The sequence below is a fragment of the Bos indicus genome, chromosome 9 (genome assembly GCF_029378745.1).
Source record: "Bos indicus isolate NIAB-ARS_2022 breed Sahiwal x Tharparkar chromosome 9, NIAB-ARS_B.indTharparkar_mat_pri_1.0, whole genome shotgun sequence".
In the NCBI taxonomy this organism is placed as follows: domain Eukaryota; kingdom Metazoa; phylum Chordata; class Mammalia; order Artiodactyla; family Bovidae; genus Bos; species Bos indicus.
Window position 1 is genome coordinate 69,420,781 of NC_091768.1, and position 20,087 is coordinate 69,440,867.

The window sequence follows — 20,087 nt, forward strand, 5'->3', positions numbered from 1 at the left end:
AACTCTGTGCCATGAGCATTTTAATTTGGTTTGGAAATGTTTCTGTTCCATGACCTCGGCACTAGCTTGCCCAGTAGAAGACTTGAAGGCCACTTTGCATCAAGATAATTTCCTGTATGACACAATTTCAGAAAAACATTCATCTTTCACAAAGGTGTCCTTCTTCAGTTGGCATTCTGTTATTAAACAAGTATTCACTTTAATAAGTAAGTTCTATTTCTGCACAAATTTGAAGCTTGAGACAGTATATAATTATTTTGGTCAACAGATTTGTGGCATATTATTGGTTGCCCAGATTATCTACAACTTGTGACAATAGTTTTAATGGGGTTTGCTTATTTTCTTTTCTCTTTTTTTTGGTTGGGAAGAAGCAGAGTGCCAATCATTAGTACTTGAAATTACTAATTACTTACTGTATTCCTGTGTTTCAGAAGTCATGCTTTGGAGGTGAATTAGCTATGTGAATGCAGACTTAATATCCAAATATGTGTAACTTTACGATGATTGAAGTAAATGTCCACAGGCATTGCTAATCTTATGAATAGGCAAAACAGCAGGCAAAGGCTGTCAGACCTCCCAAATCTCCATCCTTGACTCCCGTTATTCATCTCCTTAGGATCAGGTTCAATCTTTCATCAATTCATCAAATAAATAACTTATTCAATGAATATTTATTTGGATATGTCTGTGTGCTAGACTCTGAATGAGCACTACAATATCCTTACTCTCATGGAATTTGCATTCTAGTAGGAAAGACAGATGAAAAGTGAGTAGCTGAATAATACAATTTAGATAATGATAATTGTTAAATAGAAATTAAGCAGTTAAATGACACTAAAGTAGCTGTGGTGTATACAGTATTTTCACAAAATAATTCATAGAGAATTATTAGTACATTAGCACAGTTTAGTTGTGAGATTAATTGACTGAAAGTATGACCTGACAAGATCTGACAAAAAAAGGATGTTTTGTGTGGGGAAAGGACCTGGAAGTGCTTGACTGTGGATTTTTTTGTCAAGAAATAGCAATGGAGTGGCTTCCCTGGTACCCCAGTGGCTAAGACTCTGTCTCCCAATGCAGGGGGCCCAGGTTCGATCGTTGGTCAGTGAACTAGAGCCTACATTCTGCAACTAAGAGTTTCCATGCTGCAACTAAAGATCATGCATGCTGCAGCTGAGACCTGGCACAAGCAAATAGGCAAATAAATATAAAAAGAGAAATGGCAATGGAGCAGTTGGCGACTTTGGAGGGAAAAATTACCTATGGAATAAATAACATACATTCCAGATTCATAAAGAGTGAAATATTAAAGAAATAAAGATGGAAAAGTCTCCATAAATAGTCCCTAGAAAGGAAAATATTTTTAATTGTTACAGCAGAGAAATCTAATCACTAAGGAAAATTAATACATAAGACTATATGCAAACTTTCAAATTCTCCATGCTAAAAGCTACTGTACACAAATTAAAATGCAAATGACAAATTAGAGAAAAGGTTTTCAATATATATGACAAAGGCTTTAAAATCATTAAAAGAATCTTTAATAAATAGGGAATTCCCTGATGGTCCAGTGGTTAGGACTTGGCAGTTTCACTGCTGGGGCCCAGGTTCAATCCTTGGTCAGGGAATTAGGATCATGCAAGCCACACAGCATGGCCAAAAAAAAAAAAAAAAAAAAAATCATTAATAAATACCCAGGTTTTTATGATATAGTCGAAAAAGATAAACAACCTGGAAGAAAAATAAGCAAAACTTTTTTTTTATAAAAGACATGCAAATGGTTATTAAATACATAAAACAATATCCAAATTCATTTACAATGAACAAAATTCAAGTTAAATTAACAAGCCTTTGTACCTTTCAAATGAAAAATGAGGAGAGAATTAGAATTTCATAAACTGCTTGTAAGCATGAAAATTGGTGGATAATTTGGTAATATATATTTCAAAAGCCTTAAAATGATTTATAATCTTTTACCTATCAAGTCTCTTTCTGGGAATTTATTTTAAGGAAATAATAAAATATATATATATATACAAAGATTTATAGAATAAAGTTTTATCATAGAGCTATTTTTAGTAATGAAAAAACTGAGATGTGTTTAAATGAAGCTGAACAATGATAATCAATAGGCAACTGATCAAATACATTGGGTACATTTATATAAAGATTCAATATGCAGTCATTGAAAATTTAGAACTTAATAACATGAAATATTTGTCACAATATGTTACAAAAAACAAAGCAGGCTACAAAGCAATATACAATATAATTCTATTTTTATAAATATATACTATAGTGGTGTGTGTATGCATATATGTATCTAGAGAGATAGACTTCTGGTTGATGTATTATAGATAATTTTAGTTATTCCATGAGCTTTTCCGAATTGAAAAATTGCATAAAACAGTAAAATTTATTTACATAAATTAGAAATTTGAAGTCAGAAATATTTAAAATAATTTAAAATGTTTATCCTGATACTTAATATTATCAGATCCTTTAACTGTATTTGGTTACTGAAATAAAACTATTATGAAATAGGGATGCTAAGTCACTTCAGCTGTGTCTGACTCTTTGCGATCTTATGGACTGTAATCTGCCAGGCTCTTTTGTCCATGGGATTCTCCAAGCAAAAATCCTGAAGTGGGTTGCCATTTCCTTCTGCAGAGGATCTTCCCAACCCAAGGATCGAACCCCCGTTTCTTATGTCTCCTGCATTTGCAGGCTTGTTCTTTACCCGTAGCACCACCTAGGAAGCCCTTATGAAATAGGGGTAGTGATTTCTTTTTTTTTTTAATGTAATAAACATAGCCTCCCTTTGCCCCTTTATTATTATTAAAAAAAATTTATTTATTTTAAACTGAAGGATAATTGCTTTACAATATTGTGTTGGTTTCTGGCATACATCAACATGTATCAGCCATAGGTTTACATATATGCCCTCTCTCTTGATCCTCCCTCCTATCTCCCACCCCTGCCCCTTTATTATTTTTTAATGAACTAAACAATGATTTCTTAAATTCTATACTCAAGCATTAGTTGAAAAGCATACACGTTTTATTGTTAAGCATATGTCCTTCTTCCAACAAAATGAAATGTCATCTGGAGTCACTGTGGGTCATCAAAAGTCTCAGTTGACTTTCTATTGGGTGGCGCAGGTGGTAAACAATCTACCTGCAATGTGGGAGACCTGGGTTCCATCCCTGGGTCAGGAAGATTCCCTGGAGAAGGAAATGGCAACCCATTTCAGCATTCTTGCCTGGAAAATCACATGGATGGAGGAGGCTGGTGGGCTGCAGTCCATAGGGTCATGAAGAGTTGGACACGACCGAGTGACTTCACTTTCACTTTTCTGTAGAACTGCATGACTTTATTCTCCTGTTACCAAATGCAAGTTCATGTGCCAGATGCAGAGTGAGGCCAAACAAACCAAAACATCAGAGTTAAAGCAGGGAAAGATTTATTGAAGGGCCAAGCAAGGAGAACAGTGGCCCAAGGTCTAGTGGAAGTCAACTTGTCCACCATCTTGGACCTATTTGATTTTAATCAGCTTATATGTCCTTGGGCTATGCCATTCTTTTAAAGGTTGTGCCTACCCTCTTCTGTCCTGTTTCAGTATCACAAAAGAGAATGCGAGAACTAAAGAGAGAACTCACCATACAGAAGAAGACTTGCAGAACAAATATGCCAATTTAGCAGCAGGTCTTGAAGGTCAGAGGTCAGAGGTGGGTGCAGGTACAGGAAAAGTATGGCAGTTTGAACTGGAACCCTTCCAATCTAGTTATCTTGACAGTGTACACTGTTATCTGGGGGAGAAAAAGAGGTGAATGTGAACTGTTTAAAGATAAACTGAGGCATATTACAAATTTTGAGTTTTTTGAGCAAAAATTGATTCAAATCTAGTAACAACTAATCTAGCAGTTAGGAGCTCCAAGGAATGGTACAAAATGAAAGGTTTTTACAGGTAGAAGGAGTGTGAACAAGAAAGTTATACTACACAAAAACCTGAGTTGGTTATTGCAAAGTTGGGCTTCCCTGATAGCTCAGTGATAAAGAATCTGCCTGCCAACGCAAGAGATGTGAGTTTGATCCCCTGGAGAAGGAAATGGCAACCCACTCCAGTATTCTTACCTGGGAAATCCCATGGACCAAGGAGCCTGGTGAGATATAGTCCATGGTACCACAAAAGAGTTGGACACGACTTAGTGACTAAACAACAATCACAAATTGCAAGGTTACTTTCCTTTAGGGGATGGGAGGGATTTATCAGGCAGATTAACTAGCTAGTGCTGATCAGACAGTTCCTAATTGACTGGTTTAATATTCCATTTCTGGGAAAATAGAAACTCTAAATCTCTGGTAATATGGGGCTTAATATAAGCAACTCCATTCTGGGCTTGTTGTTTTGTTTTTAACAAAAGGAACATGCTATCTCAATGAATTCTGTAACTCTCAGAAGTCCAAATCATCCTCCTGACATTAGTCACTGTGCCCTATCTACTACGCAGCATAGCACATGGAGGATGAACTGGTCTGTTCATTTGCAAGAGATTGTCACCTTGAGGACAGAGAGGATCCACCATGACCAAGTGAACTACCAATCAGCAGGTCTCTGGTGAGGACAGAGGACTTCTGGAAAGAAGACTGGATCACTGAAATGAAGCTTGGGCATGGGTTGCAGCCTGGAAGATTCACTAGTGATGTTAGGCACAGTGTAGAACACTAGATGTATTCTGGAGGGATTTCACTAAGGGCTGGAGTTCTGGCTTGAGCAAATATGTTAATTCAACTATCCAGATTTAGATACTAGTGTTAATAGCAACTGATTTTTAGCCTCAGGCTGGTGAAGCTTTATGACATTAAGATTACCCATGATACTGTCTTTTTTTTTTGAAATTCATTTGGGTGTGTTGCTTTTTTTTCTAACAAATAGGTGCAAGATCTGATGGTTATAAAATTTTATTCATTCATTCAACAACTATTCATTGAATAACCTCTATGCCCTTGGGAAATCAAACACTAAAACAGTTTGTGCCTTCAAGGGGAATTGCCTAGCAATCCAGTGCTTAGGACTGCCTCTACAAGTGGAAATTTATGTCAGTTTCACAAAGTAAAATTGATGCTCTGGTATTAGGCAGAAAGGGAAGGGCAGACAGTTCTTCAGCATGTTTCTTGGTTGCCTCCAAAAATAATCTTAATGCTAAAGTGGCATATTTTAAGCCCATTCAACTGTTGACTGTGGATTTCTTTTTTTGCAGCTTTTAGTTTATTGCTTATTGCAATTACTCATGTTTAATTCCAGAGGAGGCAATGGCGACCCACTCCAGTACTCTTGCCTGGAAAATCTCATGGACAGAGGAGCCTGGCAGGCTGCAGCCCATGGGGTCGCTAAGAGTCGGACACGACTGAAAGACTTCATTTTCACTTTTCACTTTCATGCATTGGAGAAGGAAATGGCAACCCATTCCAGTGTTCTTGCCTGGAGAATCCCAGGGACGGGGGAGCCTGGTGGGCTGCTGTCTATGGGGTCGCACAGAGTCATGACTGAAGCGACTTAGCAGCAGCAGCAGCATGTTTAATTCTCAGCTATTAGATGACCAACTCCTTGAGAAAAAGACTTGTCTATTCACCTGCACACCCTCAGAACAGAGCAGACTTTAGCGGAATCAGTTCATAATTACTATGGGCATGGGCGTGCAAACCAAATATCCAATTTGCTAGAATTATTTTGCGACCAGGATAATGAGGTTTATGACTTTTTGTGTACGGTTTTAATGTCAACTATTATGACTGAGGTCCTTGCTTCATCTCCATTTTAGGATGTATTCAAGATAAGTGTTGTCTCTCGTAAAATAGGCTACATTAATTTGTTGAGAGACACACCTGATTTTCTTACTGCAAGGTTTCTTTGCACTTAAAAGAAAACTCCAGTTAAATTCTGATCTAAAGCTGAAAGTCTGAAAAAAAAAACCCAAGTACTTTTCTTTCCATTTTACTCATATTATTGCTTCAATCTGCAAATACAAGTAGCTGTTTTCCATTTAATTTCTAGGCATGAAACCACTGTTAAAACTTTGAGACTGCCACAATTTGGCTTTCCCCCCCCCCCCCCCCCTATAAAGCAAGGTGTCGTTCCTGTATATATCTCCCTCTTCTCAAATATTCTGTAATCAGAATTCTATGTTTTGAAAACTCTTTGCAAAACTAAAAACATGGATCCTCAGGAGACTCCAATCAGGGAATGCTTTCAGTCAGCGACCAATCTCACCCCTGGAAGCCTGGGATGGGAACGGCAGCACTACTGGAGATAATTCGGCCCGGCCAAAGACCGCAGAGTGCCCCTCCCAGGAGCGGAGGCGGGGTCCAGGGCGGAGGCGGGGTCGGGGGCGGAGCGTCGCCGCGCAGAGAGGAGGCCCCCGCCCTCCCCGCAATTGGCCTGCGTCGCTCGCAAGAATCCGGGTACTGCGGGTGCATCGGCTCGGCCCTTTCCGCTCGTTCTGGGCGCCCGGCCTGGGCATGCAGCTACTTCGAGGACTGCGGCTCTGGGGGCTCGGCGCCTCTGCAGGTCTGGTCGCCGCGGCCCGAGCCCCGGGCGCCAGCCGCTACCACCGCCCTTTGCCCCGCCCCCGCGCGCCGCGCGCCAGTCCTCCGCCCCGCCTCCGTCCCCTCCTCGCCCTTAGCCCGTGGTCGCAGCGCCCGGCAGTCGTCGCCTGCGGAGACCCGTCGCCCGCCAACGCCGCCTGCATGGAGCTCCCCGGAGCTGGTGAGCTCGGGCGGGCGGTGTGGGGCGACTGGAGTTTGGGGGCGTGGGCTCGGCTCGGCCGCCGGGAGGGCCCGGCCTTGCCGCCCCGCCTGCGCCCCCAGCGCTTGGAGCGCGATCCCACGCCCGCCCTGCTCTGGGGCTCCTCTCCCCCGCCTCCGCGGAATTCGGTGTAGCCTTAGGGAACCCGGTACCACCCGGTATGATCAGTGCTGCCTGTCAGCGAGTGTTTTTGTTAATGCACGCACTGTTGGTGCGACGGGAGGCCGGGAGTGTGAACCCATTCTAAGTTTCACTTTTCTTTCCCGATGATCTTCTAACCTTTTAGAAACTTCTTGCCGACACATACCCTCTGACGGTGTTTGTGTATCAGCAAAATCTAGAAAAAGCTTCGTTTTTATACTTTATCACAAACAAAGGCTTGAACCACCGCACTTAGGTTTTCCTCGTAGGATTTTATTCTCGGTGTGGAAGTGACCTTTCTAAATTGGCGCCAGATCTGCAGTAGGGCTCAGAATGAGTTTCCAGTTCATGTCCGCATTTACTGTGAACTGATGTTGGTGGGTAGAGCGAGTTAGGGGTTGGACTTTTGGTGAAAGGCACCGACAAGCCAATTAGAGAAAAGGTGCTCTTCTATGAAGGAAATGTCAACCCACTCCAGTATTCTTGCCTGGAGAATCCCACGGACGGAGGAGCCTGGTGGGCTACAGTCCACGGGGTCACAAAGAGTGGGACACAACTGAGAGACTTTCAAGTATTTTTCATGTGAGATTTTTGAAATATAAACGCATGAAAATGAAAGTGAAAGTGAAGTCGCTCAGTGGTGTCCGACTCTGCGACTCCATGGACTGTAGCCTACCAGGTTCCTCTGTCCATGGGATTCTCCAGGCAAGAATACTGGAGTGGGTTGCCATTTCCTTTTCCAGGAGATCTTCCCGACCCAGGATTTGAACCCGGGTCTCCCGCATTGTAGGAGACGCTTTAGCGTCTGAGCCACCGCATAGATATAAAGAGCATGAAAATCTTAAAATGTTATGTAATTGTTAACTAGTGTAAATATGTTTACAATTGTTGAGGGAATTAAATGATGAAGACCTTGGGAGGTCAATGCTGACGATGGGAATTTTTGAGATGCAGTTATAAAGGGAAACTTGTCAGTGTCAAAGAGAAGGGTTTCCCACCCCAGTTCCTTCAGTGTGTGGCCTTGGAATTGAGGATGCGGGTAGCATACTTTTAAGATGTTTGTGGAGTTTAATGCCTTTTTACATTGCGTTTCAGATATTATTAGCTTACTTTGTCCATTTCTGGCTAGTAATTTGGGTTGTACTTTTGTTCCTTTTTTCATAATGTGGAAACCAAAGCATGGAGGTCAAGTGACTTGTTGACAGCTGTCAACATTTCTCCAGCTGTAAGATGTTTCTATTTTTAGTAGCTAGGCCAGAACTGGCATGGATGATGGAACTGACCCTTTCCACTGATTCTTGGGAACTATACCAACTATATATCTATTGTTTAGTTGCTAAGCCCTGTCAACTGTTTTTTGACCCCATGGACTGTATAGCCCAACAGGCTCCTGTCCCTGGGATTTCCCAGGCAGGAATATTGGATATACCTTCTTGGGGAATATACCTACCTAGTAGAGTGAGTAGAAGAGAATTTTGCTTAATAAAGTTGTGCTTTGTTATCCAGATAGGAAACTTACAATTTGTGTGAGGAAGGGCAGACTATTCTTTTTTCTTCTGTTGGTTTGTCTTTGATGAAGTCATTTGTGTAAGTACACATGTATTTGAATATTACTGTATACTTCATGTACAATTTTATAATGTATTTTAAACATACGCCAACATCCCCTGGATCATCAAAAAGCAAGAGAGTTCCAGAAAAACATCTTTTTCTGCTTTATTGACTATGCCAAAGCCTTTGACTGTGTGGATCACAATAAACTGTGGAAAATTCTGAAAGAGATGGGAATACCAGACCACCTGACCTGCCTCTTGAGAAACCTATATGCAGGTCAGGAAGCAACAGTTTGAACCGGACATGGAACAACAGACTGGTTCCGAATAGGAAAAGGAGTACGTCAAGGCTGTATATTGTCACCCTGCTTATTTAACTTACATGCAGAGTACATGATGAGAAACGCTGGGCTGGAAGAAGCACAAGCTGGAATCAAGATTACCAGGAGAAATATCAATAACCTCAGATATGCAGATGACACCACCCTTATGGCAGAAAGTGAAGAGGAACTAAAAAGCCTCTTGATGAAAGTGAAAGTGGAGAGTGAAAAAGTTGGCTTAAAGCTCAACATTCAGAAAACGAAGATCATGGCATCTGGTCCCATCCCTTCATGGGAAATAGATGGGGAAACAGTGGAAACAGTGTCAGACTTTATTTTTTGGGGCTCCAAAATTGCTGCAGATGGTGACTGCAGCCATGAAATTAAAAGATGATTACTCTTGGAAGGAAAGTTATGACCAACCTAGATAGCATATCTCTTTTCAGCAGAGACATTACTTTGCCAACAAAGGTCCGTCTAGTCAAGACTATAGTTTTTCCAGTAGTCATGTATGGATGTGAGAGTTGGACTGTGAAGAAAGCTAAGCGCCGAAGAATTGATAGTTTTCAACTGTGGTGTTGGAGAAGACTCTTGAGAGTTCCTTGGACAGCAAGGTGTTCCAACCAGTCCATTCTAAAGGAGATCAGCCCTGGGTATTCTTTGGAAGGAATGATGCTGAAGCTGAAACTCCAGTACTTTGGCCACCTCATGCGAAGAGTTGACTCATTGGAAAAGACTCTGATGCTGGGAGGGATTGGGGGCAGGAGGAAAAGAAGACAACAGAAGATGAGATGGCTGGATGGCATCACCGACTCGATGGACGTGGGTTTGAGAGAACTCCTGGAGTTGGTGATGGACAGGGAGTCCTGGCATGCTGCGATTCATGGGGTTGCAAAGAGTGGGACATGACTGAGCAACTGAACTGAACTGAAGCATATGCATTAATTGTTTTCTTATAAAAGTAATGATTCTATTTGAAATATTTGAATAGCAGAAATGTATTGAGTACAACTATGTCAGCTTTTTTGTATATAATTATACACATAGTACAAGTGCATATGCATTCTTATATCCCCTCTTTAAAATGAAAATGCTCTTCTTAACCAGAACAGATACCAGGCAGATATCTGGGTGTATTATATTATATAAACTGTGTATATTATAATATAAACTGTGTATGTGAACTTTCCAGCAGTGCTGTTGCTGGCAGGTTTTGGGGGTTGAGTAACTGGATTCAAATTCTAGCCCCAAGACCTGTAACCTGAGGCACGTTGCTTAATTGGCTAGTCTGTGAAAAGAGTTTAATATTACCCTTATAACATGGTTAAGGGAGTTACCATCTTCTGTAAAGTGCTTCCAGCAATGCCTGGCATAGACACTTGCTCAAATGTTAGATATTGTTGTTATGCTAGTAGTGGTTAACCAGTTTTACCTCTTTTGTTTTTGGCCACACCATTCAGCTTGTGGGATCCTAGCTGCCATACTAGGGATCTAACCCTTACCCCTACATTGGCATCTCAGAGTCTTAGCCACTGAACTGCAGGGAAGTCCCCCTCACCGTATCTTTACGGTATTAATTCACTTAGCAACATTACTCTTACTTGGATTTGTACAAAAGAATTTTAACAATAGTTAAACCAAATTTTAAATACTCACAATGATCAATTTATAGTTTAAGTCCTTTATTTCAAGGTTGGTTATGATTTTATTTATTTCTGGCTATGCTGGATCCCTTGTTGCACGCAGACTTATCTAGTTGCAGAGAGCTGGGGCTACTCTTCCTTGCGGTACACAGGCTTCTCATTGCAGTAGCTTCTCTTTTTGTTTAGCACAGGCTGTAGGCACCTGGGCTTCAGAAGTTATGGCGCACAGGCTCAGTAGTTGTGGCTCATAGGTCCTAGAGAGTACAGGCTCGGTAGTTGCTGCTAGCAGGTTCTAGAGCTCCAGCTCAATGGTCCTAGTGCAGGGGCATTGTTGCTTGTGGCGCATGAGTTGAGTTTAGTTGCCCTGAGGCGTGTGGAATCTTCCTGGACCAGGGATCAAACCCATGCCCCCTGCATTGGCAGGCAGATTCTTACAAAACTGTACCACCAGGGAAGTCCGAAGGTTGGTTATTTTAAGGCAATTTTTCCAAAACAAAAATTTGTACTTCTGTAAAAGAAAATATCGTTATGATTGTTGTTCAGTGGCTTGCTTGGGTGTGTCTGACTCTTTGCTACCCCGTGGACTGCAGCATGCCAGGCTTCCCTGTCTTTCAACTATCTCCTGGAGTTTGCTCAAACTCACGTTCGTTGAGTCAGTGATGTCATCCAAACATCTCATCCTCTGTCGCCCTCTTCTCTTCTGCCTTCAGTCTTTCTCAGCATCAGGGTCTTTTCCAGTGAGTTGGCTCTTTACCATTGAAGATATTAAAGAAGTCATTTATTTCATTCTGTTATAATCCTCTATTTTCATATATCAGACCTTTAAAAACACACTCCATTAAGAATATGGCTTACAATACACAAGATAATAAATATTCATCATAAGTTATAGTTAACATAAGCCAAATAAATTTTTATTGTAATTTCAGTAACCTTTAATACTATTTACAAACACACACCCTACACACAGGCACACACACATACCTATTTTGTAGATAAAAGCAAAAAACAACAGCTAAAACCTTTTTATTGCTGATTTTTTTAATATCAACTAGTCATGTTCAACACCAAAATCAAAAAAATTAATAGTACACTCTTAATAATGCATAATACTTTGGCATCAGGTGTCAAAGTATTGGAGCTTCAGCTTCAGCATCAGTCCTTCCAATGAATATTCAGGGTTGATTTCCTTTAGCATGAACTGATTGGATCTCCTTGCTGTCCAAGGGACACTTAAGAGTCTTCTCCAGCACCACAGTTCAAAAGCAGCAATTCTTTGACACTCAGCCTTCTTAATATTCCAACTCTCACATCTGTACGTGATTACTGGAAAAATCATGACTTTGACTATAGGGTCTTTTGTTGACAAATTGTTATCTCTCTAGGTTTGTCGTAGCTTTCCTTCCAAGGAGCAATCGTCTTCTAATTTCATGGCTGCAGTCACCTTCCGCAGTGATTTTGGAGCCCAAGAAAATAAAGTCTGTCACTGTTTCCATTTTTCCCCTTCTATTTGCCATGAAGTGATGGGGCTGGATGTGGATGTGTTTAATTCATATCTGCCAACCTTTGCCAAAACACTGGAGCTTAGAGAACTGGAGGAAGTGTTTCAGATTTGAGCCCTGTTGAGAGACATTGTTCTATAGGATGACCATAGAACATGGAGTTCCAAGAGTTACTTGCAAGTGGTATTCTCTTATTGCTGAGTTAATAATTCATGCAACACCATGGACTGTAGGCCACCAGGCCCCTCTGTGTATGGGATTTCCCAGGCAAGAATACTGGAGTCGGTTGCCATTTCCTTCTCTAGGGAATCGTCCCAACCTAGGGATCGAACCTAGGTCTCCCACAATATGGGCAGATTCTTTACCAAGTCTGAGCCACCAGGAAAGCCTGTTAATAATTAATATCTACAAAAAGGTTTTCAGCTATTAGGTAATTTAATAGAAAAAATTTTGTGTTTCAAGTTCTAGACTCTTGTTGATTTTGACATACCATTGCATTCAAGAATTTTATTTATTTTTTAAAAAATGTAAAAACCTTTAAACATTTTATTTATAGTGTTGTGTAAGCTAAGTGATTAGTGATGATCTTTTCAGTGTAGGTGCATTTGCCCCAAATATAGGTATGTATTGATTTATTAAAACTTTTGTTTAAATATAAGCTGTGTATTTTTCAACACAAGTGTAAAAATAGAAAGGAAACATTTACTTGTTCTCACATATTTCAATAGCTGTGAATAGATTCATGGTAAACTAACACTTGTTGAACACCTGCATGCCAGGCACTCAAGCTTAATAAGGTTTGAACTGTAGTATAAATAAATAGCATTATTAAGAGTGTACTATTAACTTTTTTGATTTTGGTGTTGAACATGACTAGTTGATATAAAAAAATCAGCAATAAAAAGGTTTTAGCTGTCATTTTTTGCTTTTATCTACAAAATAGGTATGTGTGTGTGCCTGTGTGTAGGGTGTGTGTCTGTAAATAATATTAAAGATTACTGAAATTACAATAAAAATTTAGTTTTTTTGGCTTATGTTAACTATAACTTATGATGAATATTTATTATCTTGTGTATTGTAAGCCACATTCTTAATGGAGTGTGGTTTTAAAGGTCTGATATATGAAAATAGAGGATTATAACAATGAAATAAATGACTTCTTTAATATCTTCAATGGTAAATTAATTGTTAGTCAATATATAGAATAAAAATTATGTAAGTATCCCAGGATTTTGTTCAATTCTGGTTCAAACAACGTTTGTGTCTAAAAGCATGAAGGGTAATGGTATGGGGAGACCACCAGCTGATAAGTTTAGCAATTGACTTTATCAGTTTAAACAGACACCCTTTTCCCCTAACCTCCTCCTGAGGCATATAATTGTTCTACTCATAATAAGAAAACAAAACAAAACAAAAAAGAAAACAAAAAAACAAGGACCAGGTGTGAAATGTCACTCTAGTATTAGGACATGTCTTTGGAAGAGCTATCAGGGAAACTATAAGATCTTTTTGCTTTTAACCACTGAATTTCTAGAAAAGCATATTTAGAGCTATGTATTTTTAATGTGTGAATTTTAATGTTTGAATTTCCCATGTTAATATGGAATGAAAAAAAATTTTCAATCTTTCCATAAGGAAAAATAAAAGTCAGAGCTTGTACAGATGAGAACACATAATTGATGTTGTTAACAAATAAACATGGTAGAGATTGCCAAAATCTTGTTGGCTTGTGTTCAGAAGTTATGTGAAAAATGTAGTTTTGAAGTTAAGAAAATGTGTCTTATAAAGGATCTTGAGGTTTGTTGATTAACTCAACTTTAATCCTGAGTTAAGTACTGTGCTTCAGGAAATTATTAAAGTTGTTTAACATAAAAATGGGTTTATAGAAATTTAGCATATGGTATAACTAAATAAGTAGTTTACAGTATGTTTGAATACTAATTTTACCATTTCTTAACAGATGTTAATTTATATTGAGTTCAGTTAGTTGAGTTGCTTTAGCTTGCCGCCGCTGCCGCCAAGTCGCTTCAGTCGTGTCCAGCTCTGTGTGACCCCACGGACTGCAGCCTACCAGGCTTCTCTGTCCATGGGATTCTCCAGGCAAGAACACTGGAGTGGGTTGCCATTTCCTTCTCCGTGCTTTAGCTTAGGATATGAATTAAAAAATAAATAAAAATAATACAGTTTTCTTTTTGTTATGTTATAGGGGTGAATTCCAATGAATGTGAAAGTGTATCAAGCAAACAAGAAATGTCAGAAGAATTTGAAGCCAACACCATGGATTTTCTGGTGGATTTGCCATTTGCTACCATAGATATTAAAGATGATAGTGAAAGTAAGTACTTTATTAAATAAATATGTGTTTAGAAGCAGTGAACAGTAAATTTAGTGATATATATATATTTTTTTAATAAATTATTTTACCTTAAGTATTGTTATGTTTTTGAGTTTGGGTTGTTAATTAATAATTGTTTGGCTCCATAGTAAAGAATCCGCCTGCCAATGCAGGAGATGTGAATTCAATCCCTGGGTCAGGAAGATCCCTTGGAGAAGTAAATGGCAACCCACTTTAGTAATCTTGCCTGGAAAATCCCATGGACAGAGGAGTCTGGTGGGCTACAGTCTGGGGTTGCCAAAGAGATGGACACGATTTAGTGACTAAACAACAGTAACAACTCTCAAGATGATCGTAATCATTAACTATGAACTAAGGTTAAGTTAGATGATAAGGTTAAGTTAACCTTAACTTAAATCAAGGTTCAAAACAGAGTCGTTCAGTGAGTTTTCTTTCTTTCAGTCATAGGTCTTTCCTAAATGGGGCATTCGGTTCTCCTCACTGAAATGATCATAATCCTTATTTTACCTCACTGAATTCTAAGTCCAGTTTTGTAATTATTGTAGATTTTAGAGATACTGGAAATCACCATGTTATTATGTACTCATTAGTTAATACTGTTAAGTTGTATGTTAAAAATACTTCAGATCTTAAGTATTTTAAAGGATTGATTAAAACCTCATTTACTTGAAAAAAAATTTTAACAGAAAAATGTATGTCAAATAAAGATTGAATCTTAGTATTTGGTCTAGTAAGTGATTGTCTTGAGTTGGTTTTTAAAAAAGTGTAAATTGTCAGTTTTTAAAAAACTGTAAATTGTGTCTTGTATTTCTCTGTAATTTATTGGAGAAGTCTGTAATGTTTATTCCAAATTGTATTATTAAAGGACTTGAGGCAAATATTTATCCCAAATAAGAAAAAATGATTGGTGCCTGGCAAAGGATGTAAAAGATAAAGCTCAGTTAGTAAATAAATGTATGGAAAATTATTCAATTTAATAAGTATCAAAGGATGTACATTAAAATATGATTGTAACTTATCAGATTGGGAATATCATTTGAAAATAATACTCTGTGATTTTAGGTTATTTCTTTGTGGCTTCTGACAGAGTATTGTTGTAGTAGTCCTTTTAGAATGGGGTTTATTGGGATCTTAAGAAAGGGGTGACAGGATGAGATGGCTGGATGGCATCACTGACTTGATGGATGTGAGTCTGAGTGAACTCTGGGAGTTGGTGATGGACAGGGAGGCCTGGCGTGCTGCGATTCATGGGGTCGCAAAGAGTGGACACGACTGAGCGACTGAACTGACCTTAACTGAAGCAATGTTGATACATGGAGTGGAGTCACTCATGGAATTCCTAATGTAAGGACATAGTCTTACTTGTGGGAAGAAGTTTTATTTATAAACATGCGTCACAATGTTTTTAAGTAGTAAAAATATTGCCAGAAAACCCAAATGTCCATTAGACTGTGGTATAGCTTATTCAGCTATACCAGTGCCTTTAGGTTACATAGTATTGAATTATATGTTATGCAGATATTTCTAGAAACTATGTAATGGGGAACATTTCAAGTCACTTCAGTTGTGTGCAACTCTTTGCAACCGTAGGGACTGTAGCCCCCTAGGCTGCTCTGTCCATGGGATTCTCCAGACAAGAATACTGGAGTGGGTTCCCATGCCCTTCTCCAGGGGATCTTCCTGACCCAGGGATAGAACCTGTGGTTCTTACCCATGGCCTGCTGCATTGGCAGGTGGGCTCTTCACCACTGGGGCCACCAGGGAAGCCCACATAGCATAGAATTGCATATTATGAAAATATTTCTGAAAACATAGGGAATATTTCCTATATAAAATGCAAAGTAAAAAATCAGGGGGGAATATATGTAATGTTAGTTTACAATTGTGTAAATACTTTAGGTGATCTGTCACCAAAATTCCTAGTGATTGTGTTAAGATAGTAGGTTTCTGAACAATTTTTTTTCTTTATTCCTTTTTCTAATCTTCAAATTTTATGAACTCTTGATTCTTTTCATGAAAAAATATGATTAAAATTTTGAATTGTGGTTAGAAACTTGATTTTAAAGATGTGTGCTTCATCGATTCAGTAAACAGGGAGGTAGAGAAACTCATTTTTTTTTTTTTTGATGTTATCCATCAAGATTTTACTAACAGTGTTAAACTGAGGCGGTTACAAGTGAGGGCTGAGGAGTCAGACTGTCAAGGGACAGAATTTACTCCTACACTTTCCTGTTGTGTGCTTTGAGCCAGTGTCTGGGCTCACTTTCACTATCTCAAAAATTGGTATAAAATGGTAGCTATCTCATAAGATTGTTGACAGGATTCAACTAACTTATTAATAATGTAAAGTCCTTCCAATTGTGTATGGCAAAGAACTTGTCTCCATAAGTTTTTATTAATTTAATCTTACCAAAATATTTTGCCAAAATAAGTAAGAATGTGTCCCTTGAAAGCAGTATTTTATGATAATACCTTTGAGTGCTTCTAGCCCATCACTAAATGCTTTACATTTCTTTGCTTAATTCTCACAGAAAATTAGAAAGTTTTAGTAATTTGCTAAAGATTATTCAGAGTGCTTAGTCACTCCAGTCGTGTCTGACTCTCTGCGACCCCATGGACCATGGCCCGCCAGGCTCCTCTGTCCATGGGATTTTCCAGGCAAGAGTACTGGAGTGGGTTGCCATTTCCTTGTCCTTATTCAGAGTAATTCTATGAAATATAGAAGGTAATAGTCTATGTTGTATACTTAGATTTTAAGAATGGTTACTTCAGAGATTTGATGGCTTACGTAGCAAGAAAAAGAATATAAAAGCAAAATTGAATTCACTCATTGTTTTGGCTAACAGCAAGTATAAAAACAGTCAACCAACAATAACAGATGGGCTACATTACATTAATTTCTCTCATAATTCATTTCCTTGTAGTTTTTTGAGAGAATTAAAAAGCCTTTAAGAAAATTAGATAATTTACATTAAAATGACACACGTGGTGCTTTAGGTAAAAAAGAGTCAATGCATGGATGAGTTACAGCCTTTGTCAACAAGACCAGATTCATTAGAGCACATTAAAATGGCTACTGAAATCATTATGAAAATTAACAAGTATAATAAATTAAATTTATGGGATGGGTTTACAAGCTTTACTACAACTAATACTTTTTTTTCTGCTGAACAGTAAAAGTTACTCTAAATAATCCAGAGAAAGATTCAGGGCACATGGCCAAAGCTTTCTACATTTTGCTTCTATTGTCATTGATCTTTAATGTTTTAATTGTAAACTTGATGTTACTCGAATACTTTGCTCATTGTCTTTTCATATGAATTAAATAAAAGTGTTGGTCACTCAGTTGTGTCTGAGTCTTTGTGACCCCATGGACTGTAGCCCACCAGGTTTCTCTGTCCATGGAGTTCTCAAGAATACCGGAGTGATCATTCCCTGTTCCAGGGGATCTTCCCGACCTAAGGAAAATAAAAAGATAATATTAAATTGTATTTTAGAACTTAGATTATGATTTAAAAGTTATAAATAAAATGAAGTTCAGTAAGGAAAAAAGGGATTTTATACCCTGGCCATACAAATAAACCTGCTAATGAAAGGCATAGAAGATATGCAAACAAGTGTCTAGCAAGTTGACCATAAATCAGCAGGACTCACTGAAATAGAAAAACACAAGCATACTACTTACAACTGTAAATTAAACTGTGCTATAACAATAAATACAGGATTATTTCCCCCCTTTATTTGTCCAGCTCACACCAGATTATTTTAAACTTTACTCTGTGATGTCTAACAAAAGAAAAAATTTAGATAATCCAGTTCAAAGGAAAGCTTAGTAGTTATTGATAAAAGGAAGCTAAGGGAATTTAGAAAAACGCTGTACTTTATTTTTACCAAGAGGTTGTATTCTGAACTGGGGGCTTTCAGGTGTATCATTCTCATGATACCGGAATTGTTAGAACTATTATAAATTGTAACTATTATCTTCAGAGATTATGATTTTCCTTCTCTGAATATCTGCAAAATGGACTTATGGAACATTTGAAATGGCAAAAATAAGTAGTTACAGACAGGAGGACTCTTTAGTTTTAAACAGGTAAGCTATAAAACAACTTAAAATACTGAAGACTTCAGTGGTCTGTTCCTCTGCTTAGTACTGTTTATATTAAGTAAAATACAGCAAAACTATGTCTTATGTTCAAAGTAAGAAATAGATTTTGCAGTAGATTTTGCAGTGCCACCCGGTATACATATATATGTAAAAAACTGAAATTTCACAAAGTAATACTTATGTGTACCGGAAGCAGGGTACTGTTTACCATTCTGTGATTTTGTTTTGCTTTCCTTTCCATTCCAATCTGTCCATTCTGGTTATTGAAAAGTACTTTTAAAAATTATCTTCTCTAGTGATTTCATAACCCACTAATGGTTTGCAGTTTGAAAAAAGAAAAGATAGACTATAGGTTCTGGATTCTCTTTCTACTGTGTTAATTTTGAGATGAACTAAAGGTTATAACATCAACTGGATTATTAGTTTGGCCACCGTTCTTTATTTAATTTCTGCATCTCTTGTGTCTCCTGCATTGGTAGGCAGATTCTTTACCAAATTGCGTCACCCCGGAAGCCCAGTTTCAATATAAAATATCTTAATTAGAACAGAGGTAATTAGCAGTTGGCTCTGTTATTCTAGATCACAGATTATATTAAAATTGGTTTGCTTTTCTTGAGTACCAGTTTACTAACAACAGATGGAGGTGGGCTTGGAATGTATTTAGAAGTAGATTTAAAATATGTGGTACTTCATTAGCATATTATATTGTGGCTTCTGTTTAAAGTTAGTTTGTTTAGTTCATGTTACTACAAAGTAAGGACTGTTTCTTATATGTATCTGAACTTACAAGCAGCTCAACATATTTGATTTTCCAAATGAAAAAAGCTGCATGGAAATAAAACCCAGGGGCATCCCATGAGGCAATTCATATACTGCTCATACTTGACAGGTGGTGCTAGTGGTAAAGAATCTGCCTGCCAATGCAGGAGACACAGGACACAGGTTTGATTCCTGGGTTGGGAAGATCCCCCAGAGGAGGAAATGGCAACCCACTCCAGTATTCTTGCTTGGAAAATCTCATGGACAGAGGAGCCTGGGAGGCTTCGGTCCATGAGGCTGCAAAGAGTTGGACGTGACTGAGCATACACACACAAGACAATGTGGATGAGAGTGCTGTGAACTTATAAAAGTTCTGACAAGCTCACATGTATAAAAGAAGCTAATTTATATTTCAAATTTGTATTCTCTGTGAAGGTACGTCATTTTAACTATATTAATCATTATGCATGTTGTTGAGAAGTGTAATAGAGAAACGGTTGCACAAACAGACCAGTTAATTCTGTCTTAACCTGTAACAATGCAGTCAGACTTATTACCCAGATCACCTAGTTCTTAATTGACCTGTCTTCTACGTCTCCTTCTAGGGTTCACACATATGTTGATCCTAGAAAGAAAGCATGTCTGTTCCCACAAATGCTTAATTTTAAAATTTTAAACATTTTCTACTATTTTTCTTAGAAGTTCTCATTAAAATATTATTTGCAACATTCATTTAAAATTATTTACTATTAATATTTCAAAGAAAAACAGAATAAGGACAGTTTCTTCTGCTCTTTGATTTTGTTCATAGTAGTAACTACTTATCTAGAACCACAAGAGGGAAGCAATTTGTTCCAGTGGAAATTACGCTAGAAGGAGAGCTTTGAAAGGTCTGGATAC

At 38.3% G+C, this 20,087-nt stretch overlaps 1 protein-coding gene and 1 non-coding gene across 6 annotated transcripts in view; both read left to right on the forward strand.

The window, feature by feature from the left end:
• The first annotated feature begins 1,556 nt into the window (after window positions 1-1,556).
• Window positions 1,557-1,628, forward strand: TRNAE-UUC (transfer RNA glutamic acid (anticodon UUC)). The gene has a single exon. It is a non-coding gene; the product is annotated as a tRNA-Glu (tRNA).
• Window positions 1,629-6,424: 4,796 nt separating this feature from the next.
• AKAP7 (A-kinase anchoring protein 7) overlaps window positions 6,425-20,087 on the forward strand; it is a 124,138-nt gene continuing 110,475 nt past the window's right edge. Inside the window, exons 1-2 of one of the 5 annotated variants that reach the window (XR_011568474.1) lie at window positions 6,425-6,766; window positions 14,171-14,299. Coding sequence is in view for 3 of the 5 variants with exons in the window: in XM_070796164.1 (XP_070652265.1) it covers window positions 6,520-6,766; window positions 14,171-14,299 (376 nt within the window). In the remaining 2 variants the exon portion in view is untranslated. The remainder of the gene's footprint in view (window positions 6,767-14,170; window positions 14,300-20,087) is intronic. The other 4 variants (XM_070796164.1, XR_011568476.1, XM_019967435.2 and 1 more) reach the window with 4 other exon arrangements.